Here is a 16,533-nt window from a genome sequence, read left to right on the forward strand (position 1 = left end):
GCTTCATTGCCCTTCTCTGGACTTGCTCCAGCGACTCCAATGTCCTTCTTGTAGTGAGGAGCCCAAAACTGAATACAGTATTTTAGATGCAGCCTCACCAGGACTGAGTACAGGGGAACAATTTCTTCCCTAGCCCAGCTGGCCATACTGTTTCAGATGTCCTGAGCAGACCAAAGTATGCATTTCTAGAAAGTCCATGATAGTGCTTTTGCTCACTCCCCTCCTTGCTTCTCCAAGAATTGAAAATTCTACCATTTCATGGTCACTCTGCCCAAGATGGTCTCCAGCCTTTCCATCTCTCACAAGACCTTCTGTGTCAACAAGCAGCAGGTCCAGCAGGGTGCTTCCCCAGGTTGGCTTCCTCACCAGCTGTGTCAGGAAGTTATCTTCCACACACACCAGGAACCTTCAGGACTGTTTCCTCTCTTCTGTGTTTTATTTTCTGCGGACATCTGGAAAGTTGAAATCCCCCATGAGAACTAGAGCTAGCAATTGCAAGACTCAGGTGCTCATAGAATATTTTATCTACCTCTTCATCCTGGTTAGGTGACAAACTCCCATCATGATGTCTGCCTTATTGGCCTTCCCCTTGGTTCTTACTCATAAACACTTAACACTGTCATCCCATCATTAAGTTCTAGACATTCATATATATGCCTAGCATAGAGGGGCACCCCACTACCTCTCCTTCCTTGCCTTTCCCTTCTGAAGCAGGGACAAGAGGCTATCTGTTTAGCAGCAAGCTGCATCAAAGAACATGACACTATCTCCCACAAGTCTGGCAGATCAGTGCAAGCATGTTGGGTAAGTGCATCTCCTGAGCAAGACTGACTCTTGCAGGCGCTTGTGTCTGCTAGTGCACGTGCAACCAGCACCCATGAGGTGGAGAGGATGCTGCTATTTAAAGTAGTGCTACAGGCTCTGCCTCTTAGCAGAAATTTGTACTCCTCTCTAGGCAGCAAGGCTGGAAACAACAGCCACAGTTCACAGAACTGGACATTACAGGGTCTACGTCATGTTGTTGAAATGTCTGAAGTTTTCTGTGACTGTGGCTGCTGCAGGCTTGGTGGCACCAAAATGGTTGCCCCCTGACCAATTGGAGTTGGGGGTAGCACCACCCCAAATGGCAGTGGTTATCTGCCCTGCGATGGGTTGTAGGAGGTTTCTACAAGGAGCTTTCTACAGTTCGTTGCAAAAAGCCTCAGATATGGCCCTCTCTGCATGCAGTTCCTGGCTTTCTTTTCTACATGCCTGGCTTTTTGGAAGACCAAGGCTTGCAGACAGCACAAGCCTGACCCCTGGCCTGTACAACACAGAGTGCCTCTGTGGGGGCTGCTGCTTTAGACCTGAGCTGCTATTACCATTGACCTCTGCCAGGCTCTTGCAGCAAGTCTCATTTTTGATGTTGCAAAATGGCCAACAGTTTTGCAGTGCAGTAGCCAGCTAGTGTGCCTGGGCGTGCTAATTTATGAAGGCAGATTGTCAGTAGGATCTAGACAGTTGGATCCAAATTGTGCACAACATGTTTCCCTCTGTTTGATTTCAAGCCCTTGTAACTTGTGCTTCCCGCAGTCAGGGTTTTTTTGTGATGTTGCTTAACTGGGTTCTGGCTGCCCATGGTGCTGAAGAAGGTCAAGAGGGTAAGACAGTGTTAATTCTCTTGTCTCTGTGGTTTCTAGACCTGCCAGACCTGAAAATTAGGAGTAGGGATACTGAAAAAACATTATAAAATGATTCATTGTTCTCATCTCTGCAAATAGCACCCTCTCCCGGTGACAAGAAAGGACTTGTCCTCAAGCCTCCTCTTACTTCCATTATGCTAAAGAAATTCTTAATGATTTTAGAGGTGCAGCAAGGACAAAGCTTTGACTAAAACTATGGTCCCTAAGAAATGGAGGGTGTGTGCTGAATGCAGGATCAAGCCAGTGTGCCTTGATTTTGAATTACTTAATGCTGTTTGGCTGGATAAAATGTCACTTCTTGGGCATAATAGGCATTGAAACTCCTCTTTCTGAGGGATGCAGAACATGCTCTTTCATATCCCCCCTCCTGTGTGTGGAGTGAGAGGAACCTGGTTGCAGCTTTTTTCCCCCTTCTCTGCTCTTGGTTCTGATAGTGGCACTGCAATGTAAGGTTTTTTTTCTGGGGTCCACCACTGGATACCCCTGCAATCTGCCCTTCAGCCCAGCATCACAGCACAAGAGAAAGCCATGGGTGTGCAAAAAGGCAAAATTATTTACTGATAAATGCTATTTTTTGTGTTGGGAATGTCATTGCCCACAAGCCTGGATGACGTGCCTCTGATCTTCTGGGGTCTTCTCTTTCCTGATCTTTTTATATTCTTTCTTTCTGCCTGGATCTGGAAATCTGTCTTGCAGTTGGAGAGCTGGAATGGGTTCATGCAGCTGAGGAGGCCCCTTTGCCCACCCAGCTCTCAGTAGATGATGCATGAGCACTGCACAGGGAGCACAACCACAACCTGACTGGTAAAATTACAGCAGCAGAAACAAAGTATTTTCTTCAGCCTGTCTTTGTTCAGGAGGTAGCATACTTTTTTTATTTTTTATTTCTTCCAGAGTGCCCTAAAATATGAGGTGGTAGAGCTTACAGAGCTTTTCTTATTTAGCAAATGTTGACCCAGCAATTAGGTCAGTTGTCCAAAGGCCCTGGCAGGGATGGAGATCCCAAGGTGAGATTTGTAGCTTTTCATAATGCCACCATCTGTCTCTGAAAAGAAAAGAAAAAATAGCAGTAGTCTGCATACATCAAGATGAAAGTGAAAGTAAAAATAAAAATGAATGTCACCTTGTTTTCTTTTTGTGTGGAAGAAAAAAGTATGTTTTTCTAATGACCTGTGCCCTAGCCAGACTTAGTAAAAGAGCATTTTCATGCACACGAGCATAAAAATATACTTGAAATTTAATGTGCTCAACTGTTAAAGGAGGTGTGAATGATTTTGGGGAGAACCTTCTCTAGAATCACTTATTTAGCTTTAGTAGTGTACTTCACTTTCTCTGTTAAGCTCCTTGTGTTCTCTCTCTTTTCCCTAGTCTTTGTTTGTACCTGATTCTGTATGGAGCTTGAAATGTGTTTTCCATTAAAAAACAAACAACAAAGAAACAAACACTTGAGGAAGTGTTTAGCTGAAATATACTTAAATTTTGTAATAGGAAGAGAAGTTATGAACTGTTTTAATAAAAGAAGCAGAATTTAATGAGCATTCCTTAGCAACGTGCAGTTATCTGTTAGAGAAATTCAGAATTTTTATTATTGGCTGTTGTGGAATTCTGTTTTTGGCAGTAATTTAACAGAGATATGGTCAGTCTGTTTTATTGCATTTATATTAGAGAAGAATAGAAGAAAGGGCTTCCTTCTTAAATGTACTTATTAGTCTTTAGAGTCCATTTTTCGAGGCTTATTTAAAAACAGGATGATCAAATCAGTGATGATCAATAAAAAATGCGTATGTAATATAACAAATATGGAAATTGCAAAACTTCAATACATTTAATAGTGCTTAATATTTGCTAACAAACAAATGTTGCATGATAAACTTCAACTTCAAAAAGCAATCTTGGATATTGAAATAATAACGTAAGAAAGCTGTTTTGAAACAAATCTCAAAAAGGGAGATTTTAAAGTGAACTTGTATAGGTGTTCTTTAAGCGTCTTTCAGAATGGCAGTGGTGTAACTTACATGTGAAAATGTGGAAAATGTTTAAAAGATCAATACAGAATTCTAGATTTCTTGTATAATTCCTTTAATCATCTTTCTGCTTACATGACCAATATATTGCTTCCCCATAAGCAACAAAAAAGAACAAAGAAACCTCCCATGAAAATGAAGAAATTAAAATTTTAAATCTGGGAAGCAAAGATTATCCAGTGCTCCCTGTAGCTGAATACTGAATTACCTATACTTTTCTAAACAGGAAACTGTTTAAAAGTCAACATGTATTACAGTGCTTACAGTTTTGTTACTAAGCACAGTATTGTGCCACATTTAAAGGTCTGACATTAACCAAAACCAAATCAAGAGAGAACAGCAGTTGCTTTCTATATTAAGAAATTTGAGAGAAATCATTAGTAGCTTAAAAAAAATTAATTAGCAGTCTAAAATATAATGTCCATCTTATGTAGGCTGAAAGCCTTCATCTGTAGTAACTTTCTAGATCACTAGAAATTCCAGGAAAAGATGTCAGCAAAGTCCTATCACTGATCTGCTGTCATTATTGTTATTTGCTAACACATAGCTTTAACTCCTGCTGTTTTAATTTTAATAACATGTAATTAAAATGTATGGGCTATACAAGAAGGTTTTCAGGGAGCAAACCTTTCAACCCCTTAAATATATCTCAGCTGATTTCCCTTGTCCTCCAATTGCAAAGGAAAGATGAGCTGCCAGCTATGTGTGATTGAATACATGAGGAGAATTAGCTCACTTGGGTACCAGTTTTCAAAAAAAATTACCCTAAAAGTCTATTGAAGCCATTGGGGATACCCTCATGTATATTCAAGTGCAGCAATGTGTCCTACTTCCTTCCAGCTAAAGAAACCTGGCCGGGCACCCTTCAGAAACAGGGTGTCTGCCCCATTTTGGTCACCTGCATAATTAAATAGGGAATACTTATCTATGCTTTCCTTTTATTATATCTAAATTGAGATTACAACAGATGATGGAAAGTGGGGTGTGTGGATGAGCTGCCAAAAGTCCACGGTTTTCAGAGGAGAAGTACAAAAATGGCACTGAATGCTGAGGCTAGTGTATTCACTTAGTGGTCATCTCTGGCCTTTTCTCCATGGCCACATTTTTCTTGACCTGGAGAGCCAGAGGCAGGAGGATGAGGAAAAAGCAGAATGAATTCTGCCAATTCAATGTTCAGGCTCTTGACACCAAGGAGATACTGCTTTAGACAGGGGAGGTTGTTTCACTTATGTTGGTTGGATCAACATGAGATAGCTACAGAACTACTTAGCTTTTCGTTTTCATGCATTGGGTCTGGGGTTCCTCTCCCAGCTTTCCAATGAAAAATATTAGTTGCTTATTTCTGACCAGGCCCCATGCCTCTCTTTTGAAATGGTGAATATAGAAATGGAAACACAAATAACTGTTCTTCAGCAATATTACTAACTTGCCTCTTTTCTCAGGTTAGCTTTCCAGTAGAATATGGGTAGAGCTTTCTGGTAGGAAATCAGTTATCAGTCACCAGTTTCTTTCTAAGACACATGTTGGCATGGTTAACTTGGACAAGAAACATTTATTTATTTTTTTTTTAATAACACCTGTATCACTTGAATCGTTGACCAGAGTTAGAGTTGGAAAAATATTGTGGACCATTTCTTATCATGCCTTTCAGGGAAAGTGAAGCTAAGAAAGGGATAATAACACACCAGAAAAAAATAGATGGGATTTGTGTCCTTGTTACTCCCAATGATTTTTGGTGAGTTCCCAAGGATGTAGTTTTATCCAGCTTATTCATTAAATGAGACACAATATTATTGTATGTGTTGCTTATACTATGCTTATACTCCAGGGAAAGTGTTACACTTGCAAAGGCTTTTTGTTACTTTTCCCTTCTGCTTTACAAAGAGTCAAATTAATGATGCACAATGTCAATTCTTTGTTTAGATATGGCAGTGTGGAGGAAGCCTTGAGATCCACCCGTGCTCACACGTGGGTCACGTTTTCCCCAAACAAGCTCCATACTCAAGGTCCAAAGCTTTGGCAAACAGTGTGCGTGCAGCTGAGGTGTGGATGGATGGATATAAAGAACTTTATTATCACCGAAACCCACATGCTCGCCTGGTGAGTTCAAGTCTGCTGTCCTTGGAATTTCTGTAGAGTTTGCTTTCAGTGAAATAACTATTAGTTTAGCTAGCAGGTAACATGAAGTTTTTCTTGTATTTATTTATTTATTACTTTTTCTGAAACTTTCTCCCAAACATAGAGTGCGTGTATATATAATTATTTTTTAATTCCTTTGAAAAAATCAGAAATTCTGTAAGACTGGAAAGCCACATTTGTGTCGCTATTGAATAAATGAATCAATAAATGAAAGAATAAAGTTAAGCACGGTGACCCAAGTAAGGAGGATCTGTTTAGCCTGAAATGTATGCTTCTGTGAATCAGGTGGTACAAAAATCTATCTATACAGATTTACAGAATAGACACACAATTAACGAGTGCTAATTGAGAATGTTCAATGGACAGTAGATCTTTTAAGTGAACAGCCTGGTAATAATCTTTAGCAAAATTGCCAGTCTTGTGATAATTGCAGAATTTTTGACTGATACAAGACGAAGTGGATTTTTCAGCGCAATTTACTGCTGTGCAGCAGTTGATTAAAAAAAGACAAAAAAAAACCCCAAAGTCAATATTGCAAAGATTAAATTAATTAAAATCAGTCCTGTGAACTCGGGTGAAAATGTTCCTGATAAACTTTTTGAAGTATTAGCTCTTTTTTTCTTTTTTAATGAAAAAGTTAATATTTTTATTTTCCATGGGGAAGAAAATAACATGATCATTTGTTTGAAAAGCTCTTTTCAGGAGACAATGTGAAAGCTGAGTAGTTCAGAATGGTAAAGTAATGTGATAATTCATAGCGTGGATAATATTTATCATGAAGGGCCTGTAAACTGAAAGACAGTAACACTGAAATATATTTCCAGTGTCTAGAAATTGCTTACAGGAACCTCTGGCCACAAGTCCCAAAATTGAGGCCTAAAAGAAATCACTCTACTTTTGCTTGTTTCTGGAGATGTATCTTCCCAGACCCTTCTGTTTGCACAGAAAGTGTTCTGAGCAACAGCTTTCAGGCTTTGTGCATGGGGAGATCTGCCCTGCTGTGGGCTGCTGGGTACCAGCCTCTGGCTACGTTGGACCAGAATTTAGGGAGCAGGCAGGGGGATAGGAGGCTTCTTACATGTTTGAGTGGTCTGCCCCAATAGACAAGTACAGTGGAAAGATCCTCCTGAAACCATTACACTTCTGAGGGTTACGCTGGAGGACACTGGGAAAGCTGAATTTGGTTAGCTTCCAGCTCGTGTTCCTTTGGAATAAACAGGGTAATTAGATTATTACAGTCCACACATTTGTAATAATTGTTTTACTTTAGAATCATAAAAACCAATTAGGTTTTATTATTAGAGTCTGACTTCGAAAGAAATGTGGGGTTTGTGTATCTGAGGCAATGCCAAGCTGATTCTGCTTGTGGTGTGCAAAGAGAAAACAGCAATAAATAATGACAGTGTTTCTTTTAAAGTTCTGGGGAGCTGATCTATGTGATAAGAGCACTTTAAAGGACATTTTTTTGTTAATGTTGAAAGTTTTGCATATTGGCTTACTGTAACACAGTGGATGTAAGCTGAGACTCATGCATTTTTTTGCACATATAAAAGCTGCTGCAAATGTACTCTGGTTTCTGTAATTCTCTGTGCTCCACTTGTTGCAGTGGTTGAGTTCAACCTTTTAACTTCATCTAATCCAAATACTCAGTTCCACAGCATAATGGAAAAGTGATTGATGTTATGGCTGCAGAATTGGGTTCCATGAAGGTTCACTTCAAGATTAATGTTCAGATCTAGGAGCTAATATGTCATGCTGTTTGTTTATTCAAGCAGGCATCTCTGCCTCTGTTTTACATCTGCTTTGTGTTTTTCATGATATTTCCACAGCTTTGAGAAATGCAAATATATTTGTGGTTTGATAAAAGAGTGTGTCAAGTGACCTGTAAAAATCTGGGGGCTGCAAACAGTATTTCATGCCTGACTGTCTGAAGTCCCTAGTCAGTATAAATTTTGAAGACAGACGTAAAAAGATGCAAACTACAATCAATATTCAGGGAAAAGTCAGTAATGAAAGCTTTTCTCTGAAGGTTTAAGATTTTGTACTCTCTACCCCCAAAAACTATGAAGTTCAATGGAAACTTAAGCAGATTTTACAAATTTCACTGAGTAAGTGTAAACTTACCTATACAGATAATTTGCAAATGTATGGTGGAATAATTTAAAATTATCAAGATTAATTCACTGCTTTTGAGATTTTTGATTATCCAGCTAAAGAAGCTTTATTTTCCAATACACCTTCTCACTTCCCAGTGATCTGTATTCAAGAACTTTTTTGCACATCTGAGGAGTTTTTTCAGATGAACTGTCTTCTAGAATATTTTAAAGTCTGATGTGCACCGTTCCAGTTCTTTTTTGTCAACACTTATCAAATATAAGGATAATGAAATCAAATCCAGCCCCCAAACATGGAGATTTTTCCTGGCTAAAAGTTCTACCCATCACTTCAGCATACGTTTCCTAATAATGTATACAGATAATCTACAAGAGAGCATCTGTTCTGGTTGGAGTTTTTTAATGTATTTGGGGTTTGTTTTTTGTTTTGTGTTGTTTTTTTCTCCTTTCTCTTTCAGGAACCATATGGAGACGTGACAGAAAGGAGACTCCTCCGAGAGAAACTGAAATGTAAGGACTTTAAATGGTTCTTGGAGAATGTGTACCCAGAGCTTCATGTACCTGAGGACAGACCAGGTTTCTTCGGAATGGTATGTGGCTGCTGAGAATGGGCCTCCTTGCTGTTCTCAGAGCTCTCCTACCAGCTCAATACAAATTTATTTTTATGCCAAAATTAGTTTGGGATTTTTAATTCAGTTACCATTGGTATGGTTTAAAATGGTTTCTATCAGAAGCTATGTTCTAGACGTTGCTGCTTATGAAGGCCTTCTGTGACAGGATAGGAGAACAGGTAACATTGCCATGAGTTACACCTTCCAAGTGACATATTAGGAGTGTTAAAGGCAGAAAAGATTGATGTTTTTATTTCTTGAAATGTTGCATAGTGAAAAAAGGGAGTAACAAAGTGTTTTAGTTTTTAGTTGTTGAGTTGAAAATGGAATGAATGTGCTTTGAAACCCATCTTTGCAGATTTTATCTGATGAAAACAATGGTGCTCTGATGATGGGAAGGAGAGCTGGTACAATGTGATCCCAGATCATACAGGATTCTCTGTGTCAAAGCCAACATACAGTTTTTAATCTGGAAGTCACTTTAACCCAGCATACGTTCAGAAGAAGTTTTCCCTGGTTAGATATCAAAATCACAGAATCATAAAACAGTTGTGGTTGGAAAGGACCTCCAAGATCACAGAGTCCCACCATATACATACACAACAACAAAAACAAACCCCCTACAATCTCAGTCTTGAAATACAGATTATGCCTTGGAGTGCCGCATCTACATGATTCTTAAATACTTCTGGGGATGGTGACTCAACCACCTCCCTGGGCTGGATGTTCCAGTGCCTGACCACTCTTTTAGTAAAGGAATTCTTCCTAATACCTTATCTAAACCTCCCCTGCCACAGCTTCAGACCATTTCCTCTGGTCCTGTCCTTATTCACTTGGGAGAAGAGGTCAGCACCCACCTCCCTACAACCTCCTTTCAGGTAGCTGTAGAGGGCAGTGAGCTCCCCCCTCAGCCTCCTCAAAATTAAAGATGCCCAGTTCCCACAGCCACTCCTTTTATGAGTTGTTCTCTGGGCCCCTTACTAGCTTGGTAGCTCCTCTGGACATGTTCCAGAACCTCAGTTTCCTCCTTGCAGAGAGGGGCCCAAAACTGAACACAGCACTCAAGGTGCAGCCCCACCCTGGTACTCCAGGTACGATCTCACCAGTGCTGAGTACAGGAGCACGATCACTTCCCTTCTCCTGCTGGCCACAGTATTCCTGACACAAGCCAGGGTGCTGTTGGCCTTCTTGGCCACCTGGGCACACTGCTGGCTCATGTTGAGCTCTCCAGCTCACCAGCACTCCCAGGTCCTTTTCTTCTGGGCAGCTTTCCAGCCACTTTTCCCCAAGCCTGTGGCATTGCCTGGGGTTGTTGTGACTGAAGTGCAGGACCTGGCATGTGGCCTTATTGAACCTCATACAACTTCTCTTGGCCCATCAATCCAGTCTGTCCAGGTCCCTCTGCAGATCTTTTCCTACCTTAAAGCAGATCAACACTACCACCCAATTTAATGTCATCTGCAAACTTAGTGAAGGTGTACTCAATCCCCCCATCCAGATCATTGATAAAGAAATTAAACAAGTCTGGTGCCAAAACTGATCCCTGAGGGACACCACTAGTGACTGGCCACCAACTAGATTTGACCCCATTAATCCCATCTCTTTAAGCATGGACATCCAGCCAGTTTTTTACCCAGTGAAGAATACACTTGTCTGTGCACAATTCACCAGCATTCTCCAAGAGAATGCTGTGGGGGACGGTGTAAAAGGCCTTACAGAAGTCCAGTCAGACAACATCCAGAGCCTTCCACTCATCCAGAAGGCAGGTCAAATGGTCATAGAAAGAGATCAGGTTGGGTAAGCAAGACCTCCCTTTCATAAACCCATTCTGGCTGCCCCTGATATGTTGGTTGCCCTGTACTTGCTGTGAGAGCTCACTCAAGGTGATCCTCTCCATGATCTTTCCCGGTACAGAGGTCAGTCTGGAAGGCCTCTAGTTTCCTGGTTCTTCCTTCTGGCCCTTCTTGTAGGTGGTCATCACGTTATCCACCCTCCAGTCATCTGGGACCTCCCCTGATGACCAGGATTGTTGATAAATGATGGAGAGAGGCTTAGGGAGCTTCCCTGCCAGCTCCCTCAGTACTCTTGGATGAATCCCATCTGGCCCCATAGACTTATGGGTGTCTGGGTGCAGAAGCAGAACATTAACTACTTCCTCCTGGGTTGTGGGGGGGTTGTTCTGCTCTCCATCCTTATCTTCCAGCTCAGGATGCTGAACACTCAAGTTGACAACTTTCTATGCTCTTTGCAACTTACAGATAAATATAAACTAGAGTTCCATGTGTATCACATTACTGTAGTCTCATTTGGAAGGGATGAAGGTAGAGATGATGCAGTAAATACCTGCTTCCTCTGAAAAATCAGCAGGTATCTGCAGCTACAGGTCCTGCTGGGAAGACACCTTTAGTTATGTATAAAATACCTTCCTGATTACCAGTGCCCCGTGACTTAAAAGTACTTTTGCTAGTAACTTGATCACCCTGCAGATCTAGCTAAGCTGCATTCCCACATTGATGCATTACATCCATTCTATATCAGAGCAGTCTTGTCTTGCTGTCAACTCCAGTTACTCAGTCTCAGATGACTGTCCTTGGGTGAAAGAAAACCTTATCACTGGGCATACAAAAGATCAAGGAACCGTGTCTCCCCCCAGTAGCTTTGTTACCTTTTGACCAAAAAAGATCCAAATGTAGAAATGCTATGGTTTCCCTCAGGGAGCTATAGGAGCTCCCATAAGGGAGCACATCTGTTGGCAGCAAAGCCTGTAGGAACCTCAGAGAGAGTATCTACCCTCCTTCATTTGTCTGAGAGCTTGCACTGGGGTTGATATCTCTATGTGATCACTAGCATGAAAGGGTTATCACCATTACCCGGTACCTTGAACAGCCCCTAGTGCAACATTGGTTCATTTTTTGTTGTTTTGGGGGGGATCACTAAGTGACGAGGTCAGAAACAAAGCAGTTAGATATTGCAAGGCTTACCTTCCAGGAGCATTTCAGTAACCTTACCCTTCCACCCATTTCCATTCTCAACCCTCCAAAAGAAAGCTCAGACTGGCAGCAGCAGCACCTCAGTGCTTCACTTCCCTCACTGGGGGGCTGAAGGGATTTGTGCAGTTTCTTCCATTATTTAACTGCACGTCTCATCCTCAGGAAACGTGTTGACAATTCCTAGAGATATTTCTTGTTCGGAGCCTCTTGAGTTATCTGCGGTGTAATTTCAGTGAGCTTTATATATCTCTCTAAAAAAAAAAATTCTTAACTGCTGTCATCTAGTTGTGAGCATAATAAGAATACACCGTTTTTTTGGCAGGAAGAATTTAAAGTGTGATTAAAGTACAATGGTACTCTAAGAAAGTGACGGTGCAAAAATGACACCTCCTGATGCAACTGATTTGTGAATATTGAGTCCCATCTGCTAACTTCAATGAATCATTGACTGTGTTCTTCACTCCTGCCTTAACTATGTTCGTGCTTTTTTGGTGTGCAAAAATAGTGTTTAAAAGAGTCAGCTTTGTTAACAGCTTGACTTGCTTGAAGACATTGCAGAGTTATAGGGGGGGTTCTCCCTCCCTTGAAAATCTTTATGCTGAAGCTGAAAAATCTAAGATTACCCATAGGTCAGCCTTATGTTGCTGAAATAAATGCAAGAATTACTGGGCACCACTTAATGCCATACACTGACAATCAGGACATTTGTGCTAAATTTTTTCTTCTGATACACAGATAAACTTTTACTGTCTGTAAGTACTTAGTACTGTACTGTACTGAGCTTGGCTGTCTAAAAGGTTAGCTGCCTGAAACTGTATTGAAACATGCAGAATTTCAAATATTTTTGCCTGAGCTATGTTTCCATTCTTATAAATTGCCTGAGGCCTAGAAATGAGGGATATACGTCTCCTTACTAATAAAACTAGTACACTTCATGCCAAAACCATGTAGTATCAATAAACTTGGAATGACACCACTGATTTCACTCAGTACTCTTAACAATCTCATACTTTGAGAACTAGTACTATCAATAGTATGAGTGTGCTTGTTCATAGAATATTTTTTAACATGAGTCAGATTTTGTCATAAAAGTTCCAGTACTGAACAGTGAAGTTCAAAACATAAACATTTCAAACATAAGGTTACAGAGGCCATTTCAAAATTTAGGAAAATATTGATGTGTGAGACAGTAGCATTAGATACAAAGATAACTGCATGGTCAACTTAAAATACAAATTTCAGCAGCTTCGGGGGCTGTTCCCTCTTTTGCACAGCTTATTTGCTAGGAGCACATAATAAGTTTCTAATAACTATTTTAATGAAAGAGCAGAGAAAATCTGGAGAGGTTAATCCAACTTCCCCTCTGAACTCTCAGTATTGTTTTGTGCAGTGGCATATTAAAGCAAGGTAAACTAGAAGCTCCTAGATTTCTAAATGAAAGTGCATTAAATTTCTTCTCAGGACACCTCAAAAGACAGAGTAGGAGCATAGGATAGAAGCATGGGCATAGTATATAAGATAGACCATAGGCATGGTTAATCTTACAAGGAAGACATTTTTTATAATGAGGATGGCAGGGCAGTGGAAGAAGTGCTCAAGGTCAGTTTGGATGGGGCTTTGAGCAACGGGATCAAATGGAAGATGCCCTAGATGGTCTTTAAAGGCCCCTTTTCCATCCCTAACCATTCTGTGGCTGTGTGACTCTTATCTCCTTGCTTACTTCAAGCAGTGGCCATTTTTAAAGCACACAGTGCTCTGGGAGCTGTACATGCTGTGTGTTTCTGGTCTTTGAGCTCCATGCAGCTTTGGAATGTTGTGGAGAATATGAGCTAAACATTTTTATGTTTTAGGTTTTCTTGGGTTGTGATTTTTTATTTGATTTTATGGGCATGAAGCTGGTATGCACTTAGTGGGATAGAACAGTATTATTAATATAGTCAGTGTTTCTGGAAAGGCTGATAATCCCTTTTGGATTCTTGCATAGAGCATTGATGCTTCTCTTGTATAGCAGCTGATACGGCCATCCTTTAATATACCCTTAAGTAAGTGCTTTGGTGGGTGTGAAATCTTGAAAAGACCCCAACTCCAGGTCTGTGCACTCTGCAGTTTGCCTGCCTAGACAGCCCAGAGTAGTCCTGCTTACAGATCTTAGCTTTCCTGGGAAAGGATGGTGTGGGCACCATTAAGCACTTTGAGCCAGCTTGTGTGTAATATTAATACTGTGACATTACTGCCTTGTGCAGCCAGGTAAAGATGTCTATTCCATCTAGATCTCATCCAGTTGTCTAAAGCAAATGAACAGTCAGGGTTCCTCTCCTCTTTAAAGTGTACTGCATATAGCTGGCATTCCAGGTTCTGAGGTTCGATCACTTGGCAGTTTGACCCTATTATGTTCTGATATGGGTTTTTCTTTGTTCTTCTCAGTCTCTAGCTGATCTTTCTTCCACCTGAATGTGAAGCAACTAAGTTGATAGATACCTGTTGTGCCTTTCTAGGTGATGGCTCTTTCCACCACCTATTCTTTAAAGTGTCTATGACTGACTGAAACAAATAGGAGATCAAAAACTTTTATTTTTCTGTTGGTGGCTTCCTCCCACTTTTTTCCCCAAAACCATCTCGTCTTCAATGAGTTTATAAATGCTTAGTTATATTTGTCTTTTAATATAGACCAGATATAACCTTAAAAAACGAGGAAGAAATATTTTAAGCCTTTAAAATGAGGAAGAATTTTGTTTGGCTGTGACATGAAAGAGACCATTCTGTAAATTATCTAAATACCACAAGTTATATATGGACAGGCTTAGAGAAGAAGAGGTCTTAGCCCTATGGCTGAAGATCTGTAAGCAGAAGACCAGAACACAGTGTCTGGTGTTAAAAGTCCTGAGAGTTCTCAGAGATGTCAGGCACAAACAGCCTCTTCTAGGGGATAACTCTAAAACTGCATTATAATACAATTTGCACATCTGTCACATGAGATTCAAGGCTATGGCTGACTAGACCTTGTAATCTGATGTCCATCACAGGAAAATGTGCAGCAGTCCATTGACTGCTGCAGCCTCTGAAAACGTGAGGCAGACATTTAAAGAAAGTGGGAGAAATTTGAATCTTTGATATTAATTTTAACTGAACACACTGTCACTTGAGATGTGCCTGTGTGTTCTCAAGCCTAGCCCTAACCCATAAATTCAATCCCTTACCTAGCCCTAAGACCTAACCCTAACCTCCAGCCCCTTACCCTCTAAACCCCAATCCTAGCCCCGAACCAATGCCACTGTGGTGGCAAAAAGAGGATTCTGTCCTATTTTGTGAATTAAGAGGAAGGTTGGCTATATTATCACTGGTCATATTTATCACTAATGTAATCAAGCTTTATTGTCAAAAAACTTGTTGATACTTTGCTTATAGTTATGTGAAATAGATTTTATTTTTAAAAACCCCAAAACCTAAGAAGTGTTTACAGAATGCCCTCTGTATTGTTTGTTGTATGCAAGTGTCCAGATGTTAGGAAACAACAAACTTACCTTTCTCCGAGCAATAAGAGATAAAGTTCTGAGGTGAATATCTCAGTGTTTGCTGTTTATTACCTGTCCCAGCCTCCAAACAGAGTAGAAGGCACATTAAGTGTCATTGTAGAATAAATCTGCAATGTTTGAGTAGGAGGGAAACATTGTAGAAAGGCATGGCCAGTAATCCTGCATAGGCAGAGTTTTTTGGTATAGAACTATGTTTTAATGGCAAGGTGATCAACATTATTTCTTGCTTCTGTTTCTCTAATGCAGCATTCTGCAAAAGAATTAAGGTAAGTCACGTAGAAAATTTTGTTCTTGTTGCATGACTTGTTTATGGTGGATGTGGGAAACAAAGATAGCTCTGAACTTAATGGATGATTACTGTTTTGATAGTTTGTTGCATGCAAAAGGAATTTAAACTGGGTATTCTCATTTAACAAGGAAATAAATACTACTTTCACACATTCTCAGAACAGAGGGTGGATTTTGTTTTATTTTATTTTGTATTTTTTTCATAAATGGTGCTGCAATCAGATTCTCGAGTCCGATTCTTTTTAAATCTTTGTCGTTTTCAGATCAGGTCATTTAACAGTTAAGTATCCACTATTCCCACAAATTAGTTCTTGAATATCTTATCCACTAAGCTTCCTGGTGAAGTATGGGTATAAAAGAATGCCCACTGAAATCTGATAAAACAAACTAAAAGACCCAGATTGAAATACAGACCCTGTATGTCTATGAATATGTCTGCATGTATCACAGGCTTTTATGGATGAAAAATGAGAACACATACATGGCAGCATCCTGGGAGTACAGGCTCAGTTTTAAACCATCTGGAATGAAGCTTAAGTTAGTAATCTTTTACACAGATTTTGTTCTGTTGTGTGTATTTGTGCATTGCTTAATGTGTGTAGGGGAGTTAGTAGTGTTAAAAATCTTCTGTAAAAGACACTTTTCTTTAGTGGTGTTTTTGAGTGCAATTCTTGCCTAGTGTTTCAAAGGTAAACAACATGTCTTCTTTTGACAGGTTGTGAAGGGTGCAGAGGTCTAGTGTGTTCCCATCACATCCACCAGTGCTTTCTGTAGAAAGGGTACCCAGGGGGGTTATTTTGCTTCTGGTAAACTTGAACAGTAAAACTGAGGATGAATTTTATCATACACCAAATTCAGATGTTTGTTTATTCTGTTCTGAAAAATTGCACCAAATGCATAGTGAAAACATACTTGGAGAGGAATTAAGAGACAAAGACTGTCAGGATAAGGGCTCCAGTCCTACATTTTTACAGAGCCTCACAGCCCTGCAAGGGGCCCCAAGCTGTGGCAGCTCAGTGGTCCACCCCAGTCCCCAGGGTATTGCTGTTGCCTTGGGCTGACAGCCCAGGCATGCAGAGTGCTGAGGAGCTGGTTGTCTTTCAGTGGGAGTAGGCAGAAAGCAGTGGAAAGAAGATGTCAGGTAGCAATAAA

General features: G+C 40.4%; 1 protein-coding gene across 1 annotated transcript in view; it reads left to right on the forward strand.

The window, feature by feature from the left end:
* Nucleotides 1–16,533, forward strand: part of GALNT12 (polypeptide N-acetylgalactosaminyltransferase 12) — a 51,850-nt gene that overhangs the window by 22,155 nt on the left and 13,162 nt on the right. The window contains exons 6-7 of the mRNA XM_071736904.1: nt 5,630–5,806; nt 8,418–8,549. Coding sequence (XP_071593005.1) covers nt 5,630–5,806; nt 8,418–8,549 — 309 coding nt within the window. The remainder of the gene's footprint in view (nt 1–5,629; nt 5,807–8,417; nt 8,550–16,533) is intronic.

The sequence above is a fragment of the Heliangelus exortis genome, chromosome 2, assembly GCF_036169615.1.
Source record: "Heliangelus exortis chromosome 2, bHelExo1.hap1, whole genome shotgun sequence".
Lineage (NCBI taxonomy): Eukaryota > Metazoa > Chordata > Aves > Apodiformes > Trochilidae > Heliangelus > Heliangelus exortis.